The sequence below is a fragment of the Mustelus asterias genome, chromosome 24 (assembly GCF_964213995.1).
Source record: "Mustelus asterias chromosome 24, sMusAst1.hap1.1, whole genome shotgun sequence".
Taxonomy (NCBI): domain Eukaryota; kingdom Metazoa; phylum Chordata; class Chondrichthyes; order Carcharhiniformes; family Triakidae; genus Mustelus; species Mustelus asterias.
In genome coordinates, this window is record NC_135824.1 from 1585704 (window position 1) to 1613044 (window position 27341).

General features: G+C 43.9%; 2 protein-coding genes across 2 annotated transcripts; both read right to left on the minus strand.

Annotated features, from left to right (window-relative positions):
• Positions 1–1894: 1894 nt before the first annotated feature.
• Positions 1895–10139, minus strand: c24h15orf40 (chromosome 24 C15orf40 homolog). Its single transcript, XM_078241893.1, has 5 exons — positions 10050–10139; positions 7736–8017; positions 5750–5879; positions 4135–4262; positions 1895–2963 (listed from the first exon to the last, which is right to left on the minus strand). Exons 1-5 carry the CDS (start codon positions 10137–10139, stop codon positions 2868–2870), a joined length of 726 nt encoding a protein of 241 aa, XP_078098019.1. The 3' UTR covers positions 1895–2867.
• Positions 9599–27341, minus strand: LOC144511154 (BTB/POZ domain-containing protein 1-like). The gene is made up of 8 exons (XM_078241173.1): positions 26904–27341; positions 19971–20127; positions 19013–19118; positions 18279–18476; positions 17357–17549; positions 15151–15238; positions 13404–13550; positions 9599–12561 (listed from the first exon to the last, which is right to left on the minus strand). Exons 1-8 carry the CDS (start codon positions 27305–27307, stop codon positions 12400–12402), a joined length of 1455 nt encoding a protein of 484 aa, XP_078097299.1. The 5' UTR covers positions 27308–27341; the 3' UTR covers positions 9599–12399.

Here is a 27341-nt window from a genome sequence, read left to right on the forward strand (position 1 = left end):
ACAAGAAGGGCCAAAGGGCCTGTTTCTGAGCTGTAATTTTCTATGGTTCTATGGTTCTCCAGCTGTATTCATTAGTCTATTATGGGACATCTTATCAGAGGCCTTTTCAAAATCCGATCTCATGGCAGTTTAGGATTCAGAGGGTCAATGAAAGGCACAGCTCCACTGGGAACCTGCAGCATGAGAACCCACAAATCCATCTTCAGGTTAAGGCCACCAGAATTTGGATTTAGTTAGCACCTTTCACAACCTCAGGACGTTCCATCCTGCCTCCAGTCAATTAAGTACTTTTGACTTCAGACACTGCAGCCAATGTTCACACTGCAATGAGATCAGTTAATGCGCGTGTGTGTGTGTGTGTGTGTGTGTGTGTGTGTGTGTGCTGATGTTGGCTGAGGGATGGATGTTGGTTCAGGCCCCCAGGTGAATTGCCTGTACCTCCTCAGAGTTACACGATCTCGGGAGGTGGGCCTGAGCTCCAGGCTGTAAACTCCGGCACAGCGGAGCAATTGGATCACACAGACCATTCAGCACTGGTGTTAATGCTCCACACAAACTTGTTCATCATCTCACCCTATCAACTTATCCTTCTATTCTTCTCCCCTCGTGAGCTCCTTTAGCTTCCCCTTAAATGAATCCCTGCAAAGCCCAACATGATTGTCTGGCTTGAAAAGGTAAAAGGAGATTGAGGTGCCCAGGAGAGGCTCTGCTGTCTAAACACGGGACACACTCCTTACATGACAGAATACAGTTCAAACAGAAGTCATTTATTTCCATTTTGTCACACATTAGTGGGATTAACTGGCTCATTTGTTCTCTCTATCACAAACCTGTGGACGACCTTTCCTGCAGCTGTTCTGAGCCATTATGAGTCTCTGTTGCTTCATACAAGCACTACCCTTCAAATCCCCTCTGCTTCCCTCTATAGCTGCCGCAGCCAGTCAGACCACACCATCATAGCTGAGACAGAGTTATACTTTTTGTTACTGATAGTGAGGATTCTGATGGAGAGCCCATAAATCTCCATCAATAATGTGGAGATGGCCATGAGGGAGTATTCACATCGTACAGTTAATCAGCCTCCAAATCCTCTCACTGCTTCTCATTATTCTCCGGGAAGCTACAAAAACAGCAGCTGGATATTTTTAAATTCTGCACTGATGAAGTTGAACTTTGCACCAATAATGACCAAGCAACTCTCAAACCTCATGAATGTTCAGACTGCAATCAGACCGAGTCGCCCAGACACGGAATTTTCCCACCCCGCCCGCCACAGGAATTGTAGCGGGCAGGATACGCACCATACAAAGGTCCACTGACCTCGGGCGGGATTTTCCGGTCTTGGGGTGAGTGCCTCGGAGTTGAATGCACATCCTGTAGCATTTAGCAACACTGTAATAACTGAGACTGAGCAAACAGCCCAAAGCTGCTTCATAAAATACTTAATGAAATCTGCCTATGCTTGTTGCTAGAGTAAAAGATTAATCTTACAGTAAAGTCCCACCACTTACAGGAGTTATGTCTCCACAAAACCTCGCAAACGGCGAAATCGCAAACGACCAAGATACTTTACAATGGGAGTCAGATAGGTTCCAGCAATCCTAAAATGTAACATGTATAAAGGAACAAAGGCAATAAAAAACAATACTGTTAATAAAGTTAAAGAGAGATTTACTGAAGACATTGTCTAACAAACTAAAACATGAACAATGTAAAACTTGTCACACTTTTGTGCTTTATTTGAGGTGATGAGGGATTGAATTGCAGCAACAAGGAACACCAACATGGAAACAACTGCAGCTGCTGCATGGGCTGTGTGCAAGTTCAACTGTAGCAAATCCATCACTGACACCTTCCACTTTTTTAACTTCATTTGATGGGGGGGGGGGGGGGGTTTTCTGGCATCTTCCAAAGTTGGCTTCTATTTTTATTTTTTTAAATGTGGAGGAATTAACACTTCAGCAATCTGGAGTACAAGGGTTTATGTATGGATGAGGAAGTCACAAATGGCAGGATATTACTATATTCACATCTATCGGATTATAACATGATTAAGTAAATTTTAACAGCCCCTAGATAATCCTGCAATTTCAATCCATTTCTAATTGAGCCATATCTTGTGGTTGGCTGCCCTCGTGTGGCTGCCTCAGGCTGAGCACTCTCTCAATAATCCTAGTGTCCTTCGGCCCACTCTCAATCCCCCATTACAAAATACTTATATTACTACAACGCATTGTCACATTTAAAAACTGCACCAGATGACTGAAGTGCAGTAACTTGCTATAAAGATACATTCAGTATCATTCTGCAGTAATAATCTCCCACAAATGTTAATGTGATCATCACACTGTTAATCATTTGTTGGGAGAATTAGTGGAGGATTGAATATTGGCAAGCAGAGAACTTCTTATACTATCTGGGGATCTTTAACATCTTTAACTGAACTAGGTCAGGTAGATGGGATCACAGGTGAACAACTGAACCCAGGGACAGATTATCCAAACCCAAGGCTGACCTTATGATAAATCATTTTTTTATAAATAGGCAGTGCAGACAGAACTGAGATCCGTATGAATTAATTTTCACATAGAATAGCCCTTAGCAAAGCAAGAATTTAAATATAGTCAGGAGCAGTTCCCAATCCATGTAGTTCCGAATATAAACAGACAAAATCAGCTGTATCTGGACAGTTTGAAACCTGGATTTGACGGTTAGTGTGAGAATACTCCAAGGTTATTTGAATGCAAAGACTGATGAGACACATTGTTCACAGTAATCACCTTGCACTTCTGTTAACCACTTTAATATTCTGTTATCAAGGTCATTGTCAAGGTTGCTCCTCCTGCCCCAAGGCTATGCATCTTCTACTAGCTAGTGGCAGCTGCAGTTTTAAGTCTTTCTTGCACTTCTTCTAGGGTCAACGAAGCCAGAATCTTCACCACTTTCTCACGCGATCTGCAACCCTTCAAAAGAATAGGAGTTTGGGAATAGCATTGTGCAGGAGGAAAGGCAAGAATCACAGTCAACACAGAGCATCAAACTGCCAGCTACATAACCAAATAATAGTGAAAATACAACAAGAATTGCAATGTGTCGACCTCAATGGCCAAAGGAAAATTAAATCAATCAAATAGAAGGTCAAATTTGGCCATTCTCGCCCCATCGCCTTGCAGCCAAGTGGAGGCTGTGAAAATGTGTGGTCGCTGGAAATATAAAATGTCTTTATCAGTGTTCTAGAAACACTAGGTGAATGTTCAGTCAGGTGTCATTGGGGTGAAAGCTCACTTTGCGAGGGATTGTAATGTTAAAGCTGTAAGATGCTACAGTATAAGAATATCAGCTCCTACCCACTGTTCCTTTTACAAGTGGAGGATCTGGAATGCGCTGCCTGAAAGGGCGGTGGAAGCAGATTCAATCACAACTTTCAGAAAGGAACTAGATTAATATTTGAAGAGAGAAATTTGCAGGACAATATTGAAACAGCAAGATGCTAGGACTAATTTGACACCTCCTTTCAAGAGCAGGTACGGGTAGGATGGGATGAATGGCCTCCTAATTCTAATTGCCCAAAGCTTGCTTGTTGTGTAACAGGAATGTGGAGGTTAGGTAATGAGGAATTTTGATTCAAAAAGGAACGGCGTTCCTCTGTCTGACTGACATCACCCAGTCTTCTCTCCTTCTGATGTTGAAGAATCCGGTGAACGTTTTGGCAGTTTTTGTTTTTACTGACAGTGATTATCTGGAATTAGGTCATCTCACCAGCTTTCTGTCCATGGTGGGTTTGTGAAATTAATTGTTTATATAGTGAAGAAACTCAAATTGATTTTTTTTAAAAATGTAAAAACTATGCAATAAATCTACTAAATATATCTGATTAAATTTACTGTGTGACAGATAGCACAATGGACTATGCAGCTTAACAATATGACATTCTGTACATCATTCATCATACTGGGAACCCCACAATCTCACAGTGAGAATGGTAAATGGAGATGGCAAATGGAGCTGGTACTTCATCACAACTGGAGGGTGCCAGAAGCTGGTTAGATCACAGGGAGATTTCACACAGTTAGTGAACCGCCCTCCCCCCTCAGCAAAGCCTGGATACAAACTGTCTCTGAGCTAACAACATACCTTGTCCAGGACAACTTCACTTTTCTTTAATCCCAACACCTTGGCCAGATAGCGAACCAGTTCTGCATTCGCCTCCCCATCAGATGGAGGGGCTGCAATGGCCACACCAACCGCCCCTTCCGACACATCTACAGGACACAAGGATAAGAATTACCATCACTGGAACACACGCAGTGTTTTACAACAGACAAGAATCAGGGAAATGCTGCAAGATTTTAATATTATTGTTAGATTGTGACGATAGTGTGCCTTTAAGAAATGTGTTTGTCATGTTCCTTATGCAGGATCTGTTTTAGCAGTTTTTTTTAATATCGCTGCCATTCTGTCTTTATACAGCAGCCCCGTATTGTTACTGCAACAGCATAACTGCTTCTAATTGCTAGAATGTTTAGTTTTAATCTGTTGCTTTTAGTGGTTCCCCTGGGATTTTGCAGAGTAGGACTTGATTAGGTTGATGGACAGGTAATGTCATATGACTGGGTGAAGCTTGGTTTACAGAGAATTCAAGCTTAGTTGTTTTTTCGATGCTGCTTTGAGTTGAGAGAGAGCAGTGCCTCTCGTTTCCCTTCTCTGAAGTTGGAGACTAGAATCTGCCAGGAGATAAGTCTCTTTCTCAAAGATTCTGCTGTATGAGAGCAGATCTTTCTCTACGAGTTGCTATTTTGGAAGCTGCAGAAAGAAAGGTATCCCTTTCTGTCTCTGAAGTCTGGAGACTGGGAACTGCCAGAGACTAGGTTTACTTCTCTATGGTTCTGCTGTTTGAGTTTCTCTGGAATCTGCTGTCTGGATCTCTGTCCAGAAGTGTTAAAAGGTTGGAAATATAGCACCTCACGAACATACTTGTGTTTTTGTGCTAACTAATTTTGAAGAAGGGTATCTGTCTATGGGGATATTACTTTAAATTAGAACAATATAGGTAGTTAGCTGTTAAGAATTATACTTTGTCATAGTAAAGTATTTTAATTGTAAAAGTTGCGCAAATTCTTTTTGTTATATTCTGTGTTTTTAAATAAAGTTTGTTTTGATATAAGCTAGGGGAATTTCACAGTAACTTCATTGCAGTGCTAATGTAAGCCTTACTTGTGACTAATAAAATAAACTTTACTTTAACTTTTTCCTAGTAGATCACTTCAATCATACCTGGAGTGAAACACCTTAGGCTCATCCTAATGCCAAAATCAAAAGTAAAAGTTGGAGTCTAGGCTAACTTCATAATTTACCTTAGAGTTTCTGATCTGGTCCCTAACAAAGTTCTGACAGGGTCACAAACCACAACAACATAACTCAAACAAGCTCCAAAGATCAAATAAGCTCAAAATATAAAGATACAGAAGATATAAAGAGCAGATGTTAGCAGCTACTCCAGCAGATTCTTGTTTCAGGTCATCCGGAGTGAGTGGGTTAGCTTTGCATTGTAAGTGGTTAGTGTGCGGTAAAGTCAGTTCTCAGTTACCCAGCTGTTTGACAATAGAAAGTGGTACAGCACTTAGGGAAAATTCCTCTGAAACACCTGCCCGTGACAGTAAAGGCCAGTGTTACTTGTTCTTTTCTGCAGCTGTGATGCAGATGTATAATGTGAATATTGGAAGTGAGTGAATTATTCCACGTTGCTTACCTGTTACAGCATTTTGTTTGGATCCAGGTTTGGCATGAATGGCAATCAAAACAGAACCATCCTTATCAAATTTCACAGGTTCCTGGGGTGCCGGTGGTGTTTTTGTAGTATTCTTCACTTTCATCTTATTCTGAGACAAAATTGAGACAACTGTCACAAAGTGTGATTCCATCAGTGGAATCAGTTATGACACAGTCTTAAGAAGTAATAGGTATACAGGTTCAAACTGAAATTAGATACATTACATTTTGAAATAGTGACAGCTGTAAAGAGACAAACAATTCTACAATAGAATTTGCCACCTCATGCCAAATCTTGTATCACTAGGCACTAGGTCTAAACAGAATAGGTCTAAAATTGTAATGCATAAATTATTGTAACTATTTGCCCTCAACATCTAGTTGGTGTAGATATGTTTCCTTTTCAATTGTCTCTCTGTGTTAAAGATTTCCTGACCCCAGTCCATTGCCAATTTCTGGTTTAGATGTTACAGTAACCTGCGTTGCTCCAGATGAAAGCTACGTGTTTGATAAGTGATCTGACTAGCATGACTACATGTTTTCTGAAGCAACACCTCCAGATTGTGAGCGTCATCAGCTCTCAACACAAACTTAAAGAGACAATATTATTTTGCAATTACCAATATGCAACATGAGGATGTTCATAAAAAGCATCACCAGAAAGTAACTAAAGATAAATTAATTTTGTTTACATGGGATACTTTCTGGCATTTCAGGGGTCACATTCCAGAATTATATTATAATTAAGCGGATTGCCTTATGGAATAAGTCAAATTGTGTTTTTTTTATTTGTGGGACATGGGCGTCGCTGCTGACCAGCATTTATTGCCCATCCCTAGTTGCCCTTGGAGGGCAGTTGAGAGTCAACCACATTGCTGTGGCTCTGGAGTCACGTGAAGGTCACACCAAGTCAGGACATTAGTGAATCAGATGGATTTTTCCAACAATCAACATTTTTTTTAAATTAGCAATTTTAGCATGGCCAATCAACCTAACCCGCACATCTTTAGAGTGTGGGAGGAAACCAGAGCACCCGGAGGAAACCCACGCAGACACGAGGAGAATGTGCAAACTCCACAGACAGTGACCCAAGCCGGGAATCGAACCTAGGTCCCTGGAGCTGTGCTAACCACTGTGCTACCGTGCCGCCCAGGTATAGAGAAAGGTGTCGAGAAAGATCAACTTAATGCAAGGTAAGTTCATTCAAAATTCTGACAGCAGCAGGGAAGAAGCTGTTCTTCAGTCAGTTGGTACGTGACCTCAGACTTTTGCATCTTTTTCCCGACGGAAGAAGGTGGAAGAGAGAATGTCCGGGGTGCATGGGGTCCTTAATTATGTTGGCTGCTTTGCCGAGGCAGCGGGAAGTGTAGACAGAGTCAATGGATGGGAGGCTGGTTTGCGTGATGGATTGGTCTACATTCACGACCTTTTGTAGTTCCTTGCGGTCTTGGGCAGAGCAGGAGCCCCAGACCAAGCTGCGATACAACCAGAAAGAATGCTTTCTATGGTGCATCTGTAAAAGTTGGTGAGAGTTGTAGCTGACATGCCAAATTACCTTAGTCTTCTGTGAAAGTAGAGGCATTGGTGGGCTTTCTTAACTATAGTGTCGGCATGGGGGGACCAGGACAGGTTGTTGGTGATCTGGACTCCTAAAAACTTGAAGCTCTCGACCCTTTCTAATAAAAAAAGGGAAAGAGGGATATGGGGAGCAGGTGGAGGGATGGATTTGAGACCAGGGAGAGATCAGCCATGATCTGATTGAATGGCGGAGCAGGCTCGAAGCAATGAATTTGCCTACTGCTGATCCTAATTCTTATAACCTCCTGGGTCCAGTCACACTGCAGACTCAGCACTGGTGTGACATGTTTACATCAGAGATTTCCATTATGAAGGGGGACAATGGTTAACCTGAAGCATCTGACCCAGCCGCTGTCATTGCCCCGGTTTAGCTGCTGCGCCCCGTTACCATTCGGGTTTCTGTTGATTTTTTCGGCATGCTGCTCTCCCCGGTGCCGCCTGCCTGCGCTCCCCCGCGGGCAGCCCTCAGCAGCGGCCGGCCGGCAGGAAAGCCTGGGCCTGCACTGGTTACCGTGAACGGAAAGCCCGGAAGGCGAGTCCTTCTCATAAAGTCCAGGCCGCCCGACACCCGGGGCCCCGAGCGATCAGGCTGCGCGGTCGCCAGGCAACCGGACCAGGCCCAAACTACCAGAGTGCTCAGCGGCACCACGCATGCGCGCCTCCCCAGCTGCTACAAGTTTGGAAACAAGATTAAACTTCACACATTCACTGTTTAATGTTCACACTTTAACCGGTTAATTCAACAACTATACTAAAGGTCTTTATTCCCATCCTGCTCCCATTTTTCCTGCTTCTGTTAATGCTTATTAACTTTTACCTCTCAAATTTCTTCTAGTTCTGATCCAGCATCTTTTTATATTAAAAGTTCATGTCGAACTGGATTTTACAGCCAAGGTGCTGTGAAAAATTTCTTTTTTCTATAGACAAGGAATTATTTTGACTCCATTGCCATTTCTGGCAGTTGGTTTGTGTTGAAACTCAGCAAAATGGCAGAAGCAGATTCTCCCATGACAGTGTCACGTTAGTGTTTTATTTCTAACACCAAATAGTGAATATAATATATTAATATTTTAATCATCTCCATAATTGGCCAGATTTATTTTATCAATAAACATGGTGGCACACACTGCTGCCTCATGGCGCCAGGGACCCAGGCTCAATTCCAACCTCAGGTGTGGAGTCTGCATGTTCTCCCCATGTCTGCCTGGGTTTCCTCCCATAGTCCGAAGATGTGCAGGTTAGGTTGATTGGCTATGCTAAATTACCCCTTAGTGTCAGGGGAATTTACAGGGTAAATATGTGGCATTACAGAGATAGGGCAGCAGTGGTTAGGTTCAATTCCCAGCTTGGGTCACTGTCTGTATGGAGTTTGCACATTCTCCCCGTGTCTGCATGCGTTTCCCCCGGGTGCTCCAGTGCAGGTGGGTGCAGACAGGAAAGTGGAGTTAAGGCCACAATCAGAGTAGGCTCAAGTTTAAGACTTTTACAAATTATTTTTTCAAAGTTGCATTGTGGTTAATTTAGCGTTGACCTAGGAGTTAATAAGAAACTTGTGTACAGATATTAATAGTAGTTTCTGGTTATTATTTCTGAAGAAGTCAGCAATGGCTCAGATGGTAGCACTCACCTAAGACACAAATCTGGTGGTTCCCAGAGACTTGAGAACTTAACCCAAACATAGTCAGAGGTGCCATCTTTTGGCTAAAGAATAGAAGATAGGAGTCTCTTTATTCACTGAAGGAAGAGGGAAGTAAGTAACAGAGAATACGGTGTAAGGTTGTAACACAAGGCAGGAAGCAGGTTATGGAGATGATGCAGCACCATTAGTGGAAACATGTATTTGTTCGATTATGTGGCCAGGCATGAGGATTATTCATAAAATATGCAAGAAAAATTTAGGATTACTTAGTGAGGAGGAAGAGATGGAAAGTGAGTTCCGAGCTGCAGCAACTGTGGTTTATAATAGGCTGGTAGGAAACACATTAACAAGATGGTGGAATGACTGATCCTTGGGACTTATCTTGAATAATCAGTATCACACATTCTGCAGAAGCAGGATCACAAACAGGCAAATTTGGTTCACCCCACAGACGAGTCCTCACCTCTAGTCTGCCCAATATCTGGGTCATCCGTAGCCAGCCCTGGGATCTGGTCATCACACAATCACCCTGGACTTCAGGACAATTGAACAAACACTCCCCTTGATTACAACGAGCTAAACAGATTTATTAAACAAGAAAATGGATAAACAAGGAGGAACCAAACAAATTTATTAAACAAGAAATGGATAAACAATGACAAATTATAAATTTACAATAATTACAAGCTTAAATATACCCCTGTCCTAAAGGATAACAAACTTGCTCAATGTGAACTACAGCTATCTCAATGTCCCTATGATTCTATGTGCAGTTGGACGTCTTCTGTGGGTTTAAACAAGTCAGGAGGAGATATACTTTACAATTTCACTGGGACAAAGAAAATTTTAAAAAGGTACTTGGAGCTGCTAATTGGATATATTCAAATAACCCTCATTAGGATGCTAAATGGCTTGACCCTTTCAACCAATAGGGTCTGCTCTGGGTGACTGTGCTTTAAAACAACGCAAGACACTTCCCGTGACTGAGGCCAGTTTCTTAACCTCAAGCACTGTGACAAGAAGCCAGGATGCATCACTGATAAAAGTGCTCACCATTATTTACCTCTCCATTCCTGCTCTGATATTCATTAACAAAGCACAAGATCCACATCTGACTGCATTCCAGAAACATCATGTCAAGAACCATTTCCATCATATGTGATTTCTTCCAATGAAACTCAGGCAGACAAATGAACAACTAAATCAATCGTCCAACTAATGTTTAGATAGGCAAGAGTGAACAATGAATTCTGGATAGGTCAGTGTGAAGGAATCACAAGAAATGGAAGTCACTGCTTGTTGCATCTTTAGTTACTCAGTACTGAGCCCATCTGCTGGCCTTGGCTGTGGATATAAACACTGGACTACAATGGAAGCTCCACATTCCATGTGGCTGCAGCAAGGGAACATTTGGAAATAATTGGGATCTTGGTTAAAAATGCAAAACCAGACATCATGCAAGACAGAAAACCCACCCGCCTAGACAATGGGCAGCACCTAGGATTGTGAATTCTGCAGTCTTGAGAGCAGTGACGTTGGGACCTTTTTTTTTATATACAGACTGGTCAAGAGTGGATTTGGATGGTGCAGTTGGTTAAAAGATATTCCCTAATTTCTGGGCACAGAGTCTGAAACAGGAGGCGGCCATTCAGCCCCTTGATCCTGCTCCACCAGTCATAGGTGACTACCATCTCAACATTTACCACCCTTTGCTCCAGATCCCTCAACCCTTTTCCCCCAAATAAAAAAATTATCAATCTCAGTCTTGAGCTCCAAATGACCCACAGCCTCAACAGCTTTTTGGGGAGAATTCCAGATTTCTGCTACTTGCTAACATCACCCATCAAAGGCCTGGTTCTAATTCTATACTCCCTCGTTCTGAACTCTCCCGCAAAGGGAGTAGTTTCTCTGTCTACCATGTCAACTATTTCTAACATTTTAAACAATGTCCAAAATCCTACTGATGAGTTATTTCCAAGAATAAATTGGGTAGTGTGTCTGGAATAAGCATTTTAGCAGAACATTGTTGTATCAGATAGAAGGAAATGGATTGAAACATAGAAACTAGGAGCAGGAGTTGGCCAATTGGCCCTTTGAGCCTGCTCTACCATTCCATTCAATATCATGCCTGAACCTCTATCTCAACACCATACTTTCCCCATGCCGTTTGACATCTTTAGAGTCTAGAAATCTATTTTCTTCTTAAATATATTCAGTGATTGAGCAGATTACTCCCACACACACATAAGCTGCCTTCGAAGATTAGCACAAATGTGAGAATCTCCCAGGTGACCCTTGTTTCCCAGCGCTCCATTAACCATGGAGTGCAAGCTTTAAGCCATCTAGCTCATTTCTGACTGCAACAAGCTGCCAGAGGTAGTGGTAGAGGCGGGTACAAATTTTGTATTTTTAAGAAGCGTTTAGACAGTTACATGGGTAGATGGGTATAGAGGGATATGGGCCAAACACGGGCAATTGAGACTAGCCTAGGGGTTTAAAAAAAAAAGGGGGCGGCATGGACAAATTGGGCCGAAGGGCCTGTTTCCATGCTGTAAACCTCTGACTGGGCTGCGGTGTCCTGCACTGACAGTCCAGTCACAATGAGCAAAAGGGCGTGGCTTGTCAATAACTCCAGATACACAGTAGCAAGTCCCTGCTGCAAGTTCGTAAGGTGGTTAAGGCACTTCCAAAGCAGGGGCGATGAAGTGAAGCAGGTCAGTGCACAATGACACCACCCTAGGAGGGGCTCCAGCAGCAGCTTGGCAGTGGTGAAAAACAGATCGAGATTCTCCAGGCAATGATTCCCAATCTGCAGCGCAGTGTTGAGCGAAGTGCAGTCCTCAGTGAGTGAGCGTAAAGGATGAAGCATCTTGACCACCTCCTCAATAGGTGGCTTAAAAATGGGGTGATCAGCTCCTGATGGCAGTGCCGCATGGGTGATGGGATGAAAAAATGTTTTAATTGCTGCACTAAATGTACGAACCCAACAGAGCTCATTCTACAATGAAAAAAAAAAGTTCTGTAACCCAACACAAAACAAATCCTGCAAGAAGTGGCACCCATTCGAAAGTTCTCCTAAATAAGTTATGTCCTGCTGGTGACTTTACTAGTTACTTGTAATGGTTATATTAGTTATTCAGTATTGGAACTGGTGCTGCTTACCAGTCCATTGCAGCCCTTCTCACTAAACATTCTCTGCTAAACCTGATAGCTGTGTCTCTCGTCTCCATTTGCGGAAAATATCAGGAGGCTCAACTGATCATTTATCGCTGGCTTTAATCCCACTGCTCTTCGCCTATGGCAGGCATCATCTCTAAAGGGAATGAAAAAGCAGTGAAATAGAAAGCACCAAGCGTGGCGTTAAACAGCTGTTTCTCTGTCAGTCGAGATGAACTGCGGTGCTCCAAACTCGGCTACGTGTAAAAGATGATCTCTGGAATCTGCCCATCTTCCACGGACGTCCCATTATTGTTTCCCGGCACGTTGAAGAAGACAAAGTAAGTGTTGATTCCGGTGGTGGGGGACTCGTGAATGATCTTCCGCAATCCCTTGGTGCCATAATGAGAATCAGGCCCCTATAACAGAAGGCAGAAATGGAAACAAAAAGCATATCAGAAGCAGGACAGTGGGAATAATGATGGGGCTCCCAGAGTGTGAACTGCAGAGACTGAAACCTTCAGTGCACATAGGAACACTGGGAATTGTCTGTAAACTAAACATCTTTATTTCTCATAAACCCGTCCCCAGTAAAGATTCCTATGTCACATTCAGAATGGGATGGGCCCATGTAAACTTTGTACAGCACTGCCACTGTTAAGGGTTTAATTACAGTCAACATGGACATTTATAACTGAAATATAAAAATAAGTTCATAACTCGTGACTTTAAAATGGAAACTGAATTAACTCTATACAGCCTGCGCTAATTACCCCTCACCCTCTCCTCTTGCTACTGACAATGTGGATGACAAAGGAATAAACTAGAAATTAACATTTAGCAGCACTTTAAAAAGATGTTATTTAGTTGAACATTTTGTGCACTCTGCCTGTAACCAGGGATTAGAAGGTCCCAGATTTCACCGTCTATGTGCTGGTTTGCTGACCTTAATTGTGGTGTTAGTGGTCAGCTTGGACTGTTAATGTCCGCTGGAAGAGCTCATGTGAAGCATCAGACAAGGTCAGGATAACGATAGCAGCGATGCCCAACTGGTCCAGCAGACTGCAGCCACCCCCAGGCTGAGCTCAGAATGGGGAATGGAAACAAAAATCCAGTGAGGAGAGGGTGAGCCAGCAGGGAAAGAGGAAGGAATAAAGCTCCCTGCTCTTGGAACCGGCTCGGGAAGTGATGGAAGGAAAGTTCCAGTGCAAATGGCTGAGGGGTGTTTCAGTGTTAGAGTTCGGAGAATGAGGAATAATACCTTGAGAGTCGCACAGGCGGTGTAGCTAACGTTTGGTAATATCTCAATGGGCTCCTTGAACATAACCCTAAATGTATTCGCTGATCCATCACAGCAAAACCCTGTGTCGTTTTGTCCCAGTGTCACATTCTTGTCATTTTCAATGATCTACAGAGAAGAGGATAATCAATTATTTCAAATGGCCACAAGTACCATCTTCCCTCCCTCCCGCCACCTCCCCCCCCCCCCCGCCAAGCCTTGTCACAGACCACAAGCACCCCCCCCCCCCGCCAAGCCTTGTCACAGACCACAAGCACCCCCCCCCCCCCCCCACACGTCAGTGACCACGATAGGGGTCATTGAGTATTTTTTTTAAAGGTGGAGGTGGTTAGATTCTTATTAGGCAAAAGAATCTAAGGTTATCAGAGACAGATGGAGAATGTGGAACTCAACACAAATAGATCAGCATGACCACACTATACTCCATTTGCCAGATGTTTGCCCACTCACTCAACCTATCTATAATCCATCTGCAAACTCATAGATCATAGAATCATCAACTCCATGGTCATAATTTTTCAGCCATTCACTCTCGTGGAATTCTCTGGTCCGGCTGCACTGAACAGAGATTTGTCTGAGCACCTAATTTTCCATCCTCACTTGCAGTGGCAGAGAGCGAATGGCTGGAGAACTCCGGCCCATCTGTCTTCTTCACAACAAAGTTTCATACAATCTTTGGGCTGTCTGAAAGTTTATCGATCGTGCCTTCATTCCCCTCATCTAACTCAGTGATGTAAACTGTAAAATGTTGAGGCCCCAGCAGAGACCCCTGTGGGACTCCACATCCTGACAAAGACTCATTTATGCATACTCTGTTTTCACCAAATGCCTCTCTCCTCTCTACCTCCCAATTTAGTTATTGCTAAATAACAGAAGCAAAATATCTCTTCATTTGATCCATTATTTCCCACTATTAATTCCCTATTCTCACACTCCAGAACACCAACACTCACCTTACTTACTCTCTCTCTTGCTATTTAATTACCCGTGGAAATTCTTGTTATCTATATTTACATTCCAAGCTTGCTTCCTCTCATACACTAATTTCTTTCTCTTTATTAACTTTTTAGTCACACTCTGCTCTTCTTTAGATTCTGATCAATTATCTGGCCTACCACTCATCACTGCACGGTTATATGTTTTGATGCTTTCCTGAACTTCTTTAGTTAACCACGGATGGTGACTCCTTCCTTCAGGATTTTTTTTAAACCGCAGAAATATACTTATTTTCAATATTTGGAAATATTCCCTTAAAATGTATGCCACGGCTTCTCTATTGATCCACCCCCTAGTCTAAAGTTAAAAGTTTATTTATTAGTCACAAGTAAAGCTTACATTAACACTGCAATGAAGTTACTGTGAAATTCCCCTAGTTGCCACAGTCTGGTGTCTGTTTGGGTCAATGCACCTAACCAGCATGTCTTTTAGAATGTGGGAGGAAACCGGAGCACCCGCAGGAAACCCACACAGATACAGGGAGAATGTGCAAACTCCACACAGACAGTGACCCAAGCCGGGAATCGAACCCGGGTCCCTGGCACTGTGAAGCAGCAGTGCTAACCACTGTGCCGCCCCCTTCAGTACCCCAGTTCACTTCACCCAACTGTTTTCATGGCTACACTTAAAAGTTTAAAATACTAGTCTCAGACCCACTCCTCCCTTTCAAACCGGATGTAAAATTCAGAACCACAGGGGAACTTTCACCCACCTGGATGTTAACCTGGTAATCTGTCGGACCGTGTATGGATCCATAGAGTCCAAAACCCACAACAGACAATCTCCGGGTCACTGAAAACCTTCAAACACAGGGAAAGGGAACAGTTAGTCCCCAGATTCCTTCCAAATGCATATCCGGAATTTAATACTTCCCAATTTAAAAACAATTAAACATATAATTCACATTAAAAGACATTATATTTCAATACAGACATTCCTCAGCTTGCAATATTTGCGAACCAGCCCAGAATACTCCATGCTGGTCGAATAAATGATACAGGCCAGGTTCTTAACTCTCAGCTGGGAACAACAAGACCACCCTTGTCTTCAGTAACTGAGAGACATTAGAGTGTGAGATACACTATGGAAAGTGCCTCAATAGAGTGCGAGATACACTATGGAAAGTGCCTCAATAGAGTGCGAGATACACTATGGAAAGTGCCTCAATAGAGTGCGAGATACACTATGGAAAGTGCCTCAATAGAGTGCGAGATACACTATGGAAAGTGCCTCAATTCTGACTTTTTAAAATGGTTTATAAAACCGGATATTGGGAATATTAACAAAGGGTTGCCACGGTAACTGAATTTTGTTCATTATTTTCCCCAGCAGTTATAACTATTCAAGAGAAAATTAAGTCACAAACAGGGTCAGACCGTTGCTACTTTATATATTCAGTGACGGGAATCTCAGAAAAGGGAGACAGAGTCTGTTAGAATGATAACCGGCCCTTGTATGAATACCTGGACTGCTAAGAAGTCTGTGCAGCCGAGATTAAGACAATCTAATTACTCTCTATCACACACACAATTCATCCTTCAGTTCACAGATGGTTGTGTTTGATCTCTTTAACCAGTGGTCCCATTGCTACATGTGTTCAGGGACCTCCCGCCAAATCCCCTACACATCAGCATGTTAAACCCAGTCGGTCTCAGTCTAGCACACAGTCTATCAGCAAATAGGAATGCTGCGAGAAGCATCCATCAAGTGGCACAAGATTCCCAGGCACAGATTCTTGGACATTAATGGACCACAGCATCCACATCCCCGAAACTCATCTATTGGGAATAATTGAACAGAACTGAACAGTGGTTTGGTCAGATGTCTCTGACAAACTAGACTGACCCCCAGCAGTTTCAGGACAGTGCAATCTAAGTGGGCAGAGAGGAACATTGAGAGCAGAACGGGGCCAGAAAAGGGCATGATGTCTTACCCAAAGCTACTCAACAGTTGGGTAAAGTTCGTTGAGAACAGTGGCTGACAATTCCGAATAAGAACACCATCCCCAGTCACAATCTTCATAAACATGAAGATTGAGTGGAAGGAGACTCAGGCGGAATATAAATACCAGCACTGACTTGTGGGGCTGAATGGCCTGTTTTGGTGCTGCAAAATGTTGTTACATTAAAGTCAGGAAATCAAAGTATACATTCTGTTTAAATGAGCAGTTTGGATGATGTGAATTATTGTCAATTTTATGTCATGTTTATTTCACTCTTCTTCCCTGCTGATGGGCCTTAAAAGTTGGGGGAAAAAAAATCTTACAGCATGATGTGGAACATGGTGAGCTTTCTCTGTTACTACAATGAACCAGCCAATGGCCTTGCCATGAATCTCACAGCATAAATCACCCGAGGGGAGGGGATTCTTCACACCTGAGCAGTTCGACTGGGAGTGTCACTGGTTCAATACCCATCCTTCTCAAGGTAGTTTAAAAAGTTTGTGTCACAAGTAGGCTTACATTAACACTGCAATGAAGTTACTGTGAAAATCCCCTAGTTGCCACACTCTGGGCGCCTGTTCAGGTACACGGAGGAAGAATTTAGCATGGCCAATGCACCTAACCAGTGCGTCTTTCGGACTGTGGGAGGAAGCTGGATGAAACCCACGCAGAGAATGTGCAGACTCCATACAGACAGTGACCCAAGCCGGGAATCGAACCCAGGTCCCTGGCGCCGTGAGGCATCAGTGTTAATCACCGTGCTGCCCTAGAGCCAGGACACTGAAGATGAGGTTACAAATCAGTCACAAACTGGTGTTAGCCAGGGTTCTGCTCCTGATCAAAGCCCAACAACATGGCTGGAAACCAGTGTGGGCAAATGGCAAGGACTGGGCTGTGATAATTCACTCTCCATGATTAGGTATTTAATAGGCAATAAACATTTACAGGAGATGTGAATGGCGGGTTTTGTACCAACCTGATCCTATCACTGGTCCCACTGTATCCCCAGCGACTCTCCACCTGCTGGAAGCGGCAGATGCTGCATTCCTTCCCCCTCAAACAGCAGCGCGGTCGGTCAATATAGTCCACTCGTGGCTTGGGATTCAAAGTGAAGTGTAAAAACAGATTAACAATCTCGCGATCGGAGAGGATCCCAGATTGAGCAGGTCCTGAGCAGGAGAAACAAAAACAAATCATTTTGAGCCTCAAAAACTTTATCTTCAGATAAATCAGTCACTTGTGTACTAACGGAGAAAAATATATTTAAAGGTTCTTACAGCACAGGAGGCTATTCAGCCCATCCTGCCTGCGTGCTAACTCTTTTCTCTGGTTTTCTCACCCACGCTAACCATCACAACTGACAATAATTCACATCATCCAAACTGCTCATTTAAACAGAATGTATACTTTGATTTCCTGACTTTAATGTAATGACATTTTGCAGCACCAAAACAGGCCATTCAGCCCCACAAGCTGGTATTTATGTTCCACCCAAGTCTCCTTCCACTCAATTTTCATCTCACCCGATCACCATATCCTTCTATTCCTGTCTCCCTAGTGTTTATCCAGCTTTCCTTTAAATACATCAATGCTGCTCATGTCAACCACTCGCTGTGGTTTTGTTCTTATACGAACAGGAGACATTCAGTTCTATCTCCATATTCCAGTCTAGGTAGTTAGCTAATAAACAAATCTTACTAACAGAACACATCCAGCGATCAATATTAGACAGAGTATCTCGACAGCCCAGTCACTCGAGGGTACCCAGAATTCAGTACATTAACCTCGATTAGATCACGTCATTGGTGCTAATGTCATTATTCTCCACATTTGTTTGCTGCTTAATGGCTATCATTTTGGTAAGCTTTCCCTCAACGGACACGAGGGAACTCACTGACCCGCAGCAAACTCCTCGATGGTCATGAGTGGGAACCGGATCAGCGTTATGGCTTTTCCCAATACTTTCTGTTTGCTCCCAGCGGTAACTGGCAGCTGCTGCCTCTGGCATTCTGCCTCTGCCCAGCGGACCACTCCAGTGAAGAGGCGAATCTCCCGGATACTCAGGGTGTCTCGTTCCAGCACGGCACACAGTGTATCTGTACGCAGAGGGAACACAGCTTGTTAAAGGCCTGAAAGCATTTTCAATTATTTGGCAAGTGATGCATCAAAGAAAGTCTTGCAATTATAAAGCACTTTTCATGACCACAGGACATCAAAAGACAATTTATAGCCAATTAAGAACTTTTCCTTTTAAAATGTAGTCACTGGTGTAATATAGGGTATCCCACAAACTTCCTCAACACTCGCCCTCCGACAGGGCGACAAGGGGAGGGAGGAAAGCGTAAATGTGTCAAGCTGAATTAGATCCAACTATTTTCAGCTGACAGCCTGTCCTGTTCACTTGTGCCTTCTGTCTCTCTCTCCATACCTCGAACTGTGAAGGAAGGATCCAGCTGTTGATTCTAACAGCTGCACTTACAGCTCCGACTGTCAGTCCCACACTCTACACTGTTAGAATTTTTGGGGGCGCACAAGATTACGTGCCCAATTTATCAATCGGATTGCAACTCCATACTGGAATAATTTAAATACAACTGATCCAAATTATCACAACAACAGCTTAGATTCTCACCTAGATCGACATCAGTGAAGCCCTCAGCACTAATCGCGTCTATGGTGTTTTTGTCGATGGTGTCCAAGCAGAGACTGGCAAGCTGAGGCTCATCAAACAAACGCGCCTAAAAACATTTTAATAAAAAGCGTAAATCACAGAGAAAGGAAACGACCGAGCAAAACTAACAACAGCTGCAACCATACATCACAAAATAAATACTGGATGGAAACTCTTAACTGCTAGAGATTCAGACTCACTCAATACTGGCAGGGGGAGAACAGGGAACCCAGGATGGGTACGGGTGCAGTGCTAAACGTAAAACCGAGGGCACACAGGAAGGTGTGGGGGGAGGGGGCATGTGGGTGGTGCAGGACACTAACTCAAGAGGCAATTATTCAGCCTTCAACACGAGCAGCTCAGCTGTTGGCCTGTGGCAATATATAGAATAGAATCCCTACAGTGCAGAAGGAGGCCATTCAGCCCATCGAACCTGCACTGACAACAATCCCACACAGGGCCTATCCCGGTAACCTCACATATACCCTACTAATCTCCCTGACATCCCCCTGACACTAAGGGGCAATTTAGCATCGCCAATCGACCTCATTTGCACACTTTTGGACTGTGGGAGGAAACCTGAGCACCCGGAGGAAACCCGCGCAGACACGGGGAGAACTTGCAGACTCCACACAGACAGTGACCCAAGCCGGGAATTGAACCTGGGTCCCTGGCACTGTGACGCAGCAGTGCTAACCACTGTGCTGCCCCTTGCTAAAGGCCTGAAAGGATTTTCAATTATTGGCCAAGATTGGTTAAATTCTCAACCTTGTTCAGATTTGCAGCATTGGACAGGGAGCAGGAACCCTGGCTTTGCTTCCCTCTATCTTGTTCGGTTCTTGGTGTCTAAAGGATGATTTTAATCTATCTTGCATACAGATCCACACGTGGGCGCTCAGCCAGCACTGTAAATAATCACCTGTGTAAGCAACATGAAGGCATTGTCAGCTCGCAGGTGCTTGGTGAGGAACTCCACACAATGGGCCTCCAGGGCAGGCACTGCGTATTTTTTGGCTGTGTACAGAGTCGTCATCACAGTCTCAGGACCAATTTGTACCTCATCCGAGTACAGAAACCTAAGAGCAATATAGATTTGGAGAGAATGAGAACTGGCCCATGTTCTTAAAAATATAAAGTGAAGGAGAATAACCTTTAATTCTCCTAAAACACAAGACCCATTTCTCAACACTGATCTATATAGTGACACATATACTATAGAATCCATACCATAATCGCAAGTACTTATGCATAGAGATAACTTGCATTTCACAGAAACTAAATATAGAAAATAGGAGTAGCTATTTGACTCTTTGAGCCTTCTCTGCCATTCATTATGAAGTTTAACAACACCAGGTTAAAGTCCAACAGGTTTATTTGGTAGCAAAAGCCGCACAAGCTTTCCTTCTTGCATCTTTGTAGAAACTTGATGTCTGTGCTTTTGCCACCAAATAAACCTGTTGGACTTTAACCTGGTGTTGTTAAACTTCTTATTGTGTTTACCCCAGTCCAACGCCGGCATCTCCACATCATTCATTATCAACTCAGTAACCTGTTCCCACTTGCCTCCCCACAACCTTTGACCCCTTTAGCCCCAAGAGCTATATTTAACTTCTTGAAAAAACACAATGTTTTGGCCTCAACTGCTTTCTATGGCAGAGAATTCCATTGGCTCACCACTCTCTGTAACTAGTGGAACGCCATAGGGTCACAATTATTTACAATATATATTAACGACTTAGGTGAGGAAGTGAACGTACTATTGCCAAGTGTGTGGGTGACACAAAAACAGATGGAAAGGCAAGTGGTGAGGATGACACAGAGGATACAGAAGGATATAGATAAGTTAGGTGAGTGGGCAAAAACTTGGCAGATGGAACATCATGTGGGAAAATGTGAAGTTACGCACTTTCGTAGGAAGAATAAAGGAGCTGAACATTATTTAAAACGGAGAATGCTGCAGTTTTCTGCAGTCTGAGGGATTTGGGGGCCCTCGTGCATAAATCACAAGGGCAGCATGCAAGTTCAGCATCGTGAAGGCATATGCAATGTCGACCTTCATCTTGCTAAAACTATACAAGGCACTCACCTTGAATACTGTGAACAGTTTTGGTCCCCTTATCTAAGAGGAGATATACTGGCGTTGGAGGCAGTCCAGAGAAGGTTCCAGAGGTCGATCCCAGGTTTGGAGGGACTTTATTTTAATGAGGCGATGTTAAGTAGGTTGGGTCGGTATTCATTGGAAGCGATCTTATTGAGATATATATTATTTTCAGGGGCTTAACAGGGTAGATGCAGAGAGGCTGTTCCCCTGTGAGAATGTCTCCAGTAATCAGTATTCTGTAACTTGATTTTGTGTCGCTGTGCACTGTTTGAGAGCACATTTCCACTCCATCTGACAAAGGAGCAGCGCTCCGAAAGCTTATGGTATTTGCTACCAAATAAACCTGTTGGACTTTAACCTGGTGTTGTGAGACTTCTTCCTGTGTTCACCCCAGTCCAACGCCGGCATCTCCACAGAATGTCTCCAACCAGAGGGTACATGGATGGGAGTGCCAGAGGCCACGGCATACTTGCATCCCACTCACGGCACACTATTTGAAAACCACTTCACTGGAGTGTCAGCCTGGACTGTGTACTCAGGTCTCTGGAGTGGGATTTGAGTGTACATCACATTCCCTAACCACTCACACTAACATCCCTTTGTCTTCTGCTTTCAATATCAGGATCCACTCTCTTCCCTTTCAGTGTTTCCCCTGATCTTACTCTCGTGCCTGGCTATGATCATCGGTTTTGCACTGGGATCCTCATTTACACTCCCCCCACCCTTAGTGTAAATCTTTTCTGATTTTCTTTGCTCTGACAAAGGATTATATAGACTCAAAATGTTGTTTCTCTCTCCACAGATGCTGACAGACCGGAGATTTTCCAGCATTTTCTGTTTTTGTAACTCACTAAAGATCTCTCTCACTTTGCAATCTGTCAACCTTTAATGATCTCCAAAAGATGATTAGAAAATCTGAAGGCCCAAATTTTGGTATTTTATTTAAAAAGGATAGGCAAGCATCAGGTCAATGACATTTTACTCATCTTCCTCCATTGTTCCCATATTCAGAATCCAACATGGGGGTTGCCAACTTTAGCTGTAGTGGAGTTATTGTCACATGATTCCCTGTATCTACTCCACCCTCACACCTGCCATTGGCCAACCAACATAACCATCCTTGCGATAGGCCTCCATTCCAGCCAATTGGAATCCAAACATTCTTACCCAGCTGGATGACATTTGACCAGTCAATGGGAGTGATACACCACAGGAGGCGGCCTTTCAGCTCATCATACCTGCAAGAGCTTTCTAATTAGTCCTATTTCACCATTCTTTCTCCATAGCGCTGCAAATTCTTGCTTCACGCTTACCCAATTTTCTACAATGAACAAGTTTTGCAGATTAACCCTGAATTCTTAAAGACTATAGGAAACCCAAGGGCTTGGCAGCCCTGTCTAAATCTTTTTCTTTGACCTTGAGTCATGTCCCTTCCTCTATGTTTTTACTCAATTCCATGTATAGCCTTGGGGAATTTTACCACTGAAAAGAACACAATTAAGGCAGAATGACAGTGCCTGCTAAAAATAGTGAGTCAGCTCAGTCCTAAATGGTTTCTATAGCTCCAAAGATTTAAAAAACTAAAATCTGTCTCTGCAGAAGCAGCAGCCTGGTTCAACACAATAATAATTCAGACCTTAACATTGCAAAGCAGTGAAGGGCAGTTCAAGCACCACAAATCTGCTGCATTTTACTGTAACACCCAGTCTGGGAATAACACTCCTGGATACAGTTCAATTGCAATAATAAATTGACTAGATTTAGCCATTTAAGAAATCTGACCAATGGTGGGACAACATCAGCTATAAAGAGGCTTTTCCAGTTGCATTTGATTTACACTGACACAGTCGCTGTCTTAGCGACATTTCTTTGACTAACATTCACTCATTGATAAATAAATAGAGGGAATATAGTCAGGACTGCAGGAGCACTCATTATTATTAAATAAAATTTAAAGAAGTTAAGTTGAGAAAAGCAACACTAACCAGTAACCCTGGGCAAAGGCCGGCATGGAATCGGTGCAGCTCCAGCTCCGATTTAAATGCAAGGAGGAGTTGGAGGAAAGCTGAGTGACAGCGTGATTGGAAAAAACAGCTGCTTTTTTTTTTATAAACTCTCTGCGCTGACTCAGTCTCAATGCATGGTTGACATTTCTACCATTTAATCATACATTCTAACAATTAATGAACACAAGTACCAGCAGTACTACTAAAGAGAATTCCTAGTATTGTAAATATTACTTGCATTGAAGCAACCTGTTTATATTAGTGATAATCCCACACTATTAATAAAGACTAACGCTGGAGGGGCTATTTATTAATAATAAACAACTAGCAGGAACTATTAACAACAAATAATTAGCAGGGGCTATCAATTAATTACTGGCATAGAAACACGGAAAATAGATAAAATAGGCCATTCAGCCCTTCACGATCACGGCTGATCAACCAAATCCATGACCTGTTCCATCTTTCCATACATATCCTTTGATCCTTCTGGCCCCAAGAGCATATACCTCATTCCTTCTTGAAATTATAAAATGTTAATTCCAGAGTTCATCATCTCTGGGTGCAGCGATTTCTCCTCATCTCAGTCCTAAATAGTTTACCCTGTATTGCTGCACTCCCTTCTTCTGCCAAGACCAAAACTGCACACAATATTCCAGGTATGGTCTCACCAAGGCCCTTTATTATTGCAGCAAGCCATCCCTGCTCCTGTACTCAAATCCTCTCACTATGAAGGGCAACATACCATTTACCTTCTTCACAGCCTGCTTATTTTCAGCGACTGATATACAAGCACACCCAGCCCTCATTGCACCTTATCCTCACCCAGGCAATAATCTGCCTTCCTGTTTTTGCTACCAAAATGGATAACCTCAGTGATCCAAATTACACAGCATCTGCCGTGCATTTCCCCACTCACTCAATTCGTCCAAATCACACTGAAGCATCTCTGCATCCTTCTCACAGCTCACCCTCCCACCCAACTTTGCGTCACCTGCAAATTTGGAGATATTACATTTAAACCCACTATGCAAAATGGGAGGTAGAGAGAAAACATGGAACTATAGACCAGTAAGTCTGATGTCAGTCATGGAGAAAATGCTAGAGTCCATTATAATAGCTCTAATAGCAGAGCACTTGGAAAACAGTGGCAGAATTGGACATAAGTCAGCATGGACCCCCCCGCGCATCTGAATCATTAACGTACATTGTGAATAGTTGGGATCCCAGCACTGATCCCTGCGGTACCTCACTAGTCACTGCCTGCCATTTGGGGAAAGACACATTTATTCCCACTCTTTGCTTCCTGTCGGCCAACCAGTTTTTATCCATCTCAATACACTAACACCAATCCCATGTGCTTTAATTTTACATGCTAATCTTTTATGTGGGACTTTGTCAAAAGCCTTTTGAAAGTCCAAATAAACCACATTCACTGGCTCCCCCCTCATCAACTCTCCTAGTTACAGTAGATTCTAGTAGATAGGAGTTCTAGTAGCTTTTCAAGCACAATTTCCCTTCTGTAAATCCATGCTGACTCTGTCTTGTTACCTCTGTTTTCCAAGTAAGCTGCTATAAAATCTTTGATAATGAACTCTAGAATTTACCCTACTGCCAATGTCAGGCTGATTGGTCTCTCTCGATCTCATTTTTATTCTCATAAATAACTAGCCAGGGCTCTTTGAACATAAGAACTAGGAGCAGGAGTAGGCTATCCAGCCCCTCGCACCAGCTCCGCCATTCAATAAGATCATGGCTGATCTTTTCATGGACTCGGCTCCACTTACCCGCTCACTCACCATAACCCTTAATTCCTTTACTGTTCAAAAATTTATCTATCCTTGCCTTAAAAACATTCAATGAGGTAGCCTCAACTGCTTCACTGGGCAGGGAATTCCACAGATTCACAACCCTTTGTGTGAAGAAGTTCCTCCTCAACTCAGTCCTAAATCTGCTCCCCCTTATTTTGAGGCCATGCCCCCTAGTTCTCGTTTCACCCGCCAGTGGAAACAACTTGCCTGCTTCTATCTTATCTATTCCCTTCATAATCTTATATGTTTCTATAAGATCTTCCCTCATTCTTCTGAATTCCAATCAGTATAGCCCCAGTCTACTCAGTCTCTCCTCATAAGCCAGCCCTCTCAACTCCGGAATCAACCTAGTGAATCTCCTCTGCAGCCCCTCCAGTGCCAGTATATCCTTTCTCAAGTAAGGAGACCAAAACTGTACACAGTACTCCAGATGTGGCCTCACCAGCACCTTATACAACTTCAACATAACCTTGCTGTTTTTAAACTCCATCCCTCTAGCAATGAAGGACAAAATTCCATTTGCCTTCTTAATTACCTGCTGTACCTGCAAACCAACTCCTCGAGATTCCTGCACAAGGACATCCAGGTCCCTCTGCACAGCAGCATGCTTCAATATTTTACCATTTAAATAATAGTCCATTTTGCTGTTATTCCTACCAAAATGGATGACCTCACATTTACCAACATTGTACTCCATCTGCCAGGCCCTCGCCCATTCACTTAGACTATCTATATCCCTTTGCAGACTTTCAGCATCCTCTGCGCACTTTGCTCTTCCACCCATCTTAGTGTCATCTGCGAATTTTGACACACTACACTTGGTCCCCAACTCCAAATCATCTATGGAAATCGTAAACAATTGCAGTCCCAACACTGATCCCTGAGGCACACCACTAGTCACTGATCGCCAACCAGAAAAACACCCATTGACCCCCACTCTTTGCTTTCTGTTAGTTAACCAATCCTCTATCCATGCTAATACATTACCCGGAACACTGTGCACCTTTATCTTATGTAGCAGTGTTTGGTGCGAGATGTCTCACTATTCTTCCTTGATGATAGATTCAAGAATTTTCCCTACTACAGAAGTTGAGCTAACCGGCCTACAGCTACCTGCCTTTTCATAGAATCATAGTACAGAAGGAGGCCATTTGGCCCATCAAGTCTGTACCGACCACAGTCTCACCCAGGCCCTATTCCCACAACATCACGCATTTACCCTGGCAATCCTCCTGACACTAGGGTTAGTATAGCATAGCCAATCAACCTGAGGGAGTATGTTCAGAGTCAACTATGTAGGAATAAATGAGACCTGGGTGTCCTCATACATCAGTCACTGAAAGTAAGCGCACAGGTACAGAAGGCAGTAAAGGCGGCAAATGGTATGTTGATCTTCACAGCGAGGGGATTTGACTATAGGGATTGGGATGTCCCACATCTTTGGACAGTGGGACGAAACTGGAGCACCCGGAGGAAACCCTCACAGACACAGGGAGAATGTGCAAACTCCACACAGACAGTGACCGAGACGGGAATGGAACCCGGGTCCCTGAAGCAGCAGTGCTAACCCCTGTGCCACCGTGCTTTTGTCTCCCTATTTTTTAAACAATGGCGTCACATTTGCTGCTTTCCAATCTGCAGGAACCATCCCAGAGTCCAGCGAAGTTTGGTAAATTATCACTGGTGCATTTGCTATTTCTCCCACCGTCTCTTTTAGTGCCTGGGATGCATTCCATCAGGACCAGGAGACTTGTCCACCCTGTAATGCCCAACATTACCTCTTTCCTGATAATGATAATTAAAAATAAATAACCAGCCAGGGCTCCTTATAAATAACCAGCGGGAATATTCCTCACAAACACAGCAGCTTTCACCCTGAAGCCCGGCCTAGGCCGCAGCCCGGGGCTGGAGTGGCGCCGCTCTCCGCCTCTCACCTCAGCAGCGCCAGGAAGGCGGCGGGCTCCACATCGGGCAGCTCGATCTCGGCCGAGCTGGTGGCCATGCCGCCGTTGAACATGGCGTCGAAGACGGCGCTGCCGACGGCCAGCACGAAGCGGTGAGCGGGGAGGCGCCGCGCCCCGCGGCCTTTCCCCACGGCGAAGTGGACATCGCTCAGCAGCTCGTTGTTGAACATGAAGGAGAAGCGCTCCCGCACCGAGCGCTGCGCCGCCTGCCAGTTATACAGAGGCGGCGGCTGCGGAGCGGGAGCCCGGGGCCCAGCGGCTGGAGCCGGATCCACCACCGCCCGAGCCACACTCTGCCCCGGATCCGCTCCCGGCGCCAGCCCGGGGCCTCCTGTCCCCGGCGCGCCGGCCGCCGACTCCGCAGCCTCGGCCATTTTAACAGCGCAGCCTGGGGAGGGGCCGGGACCA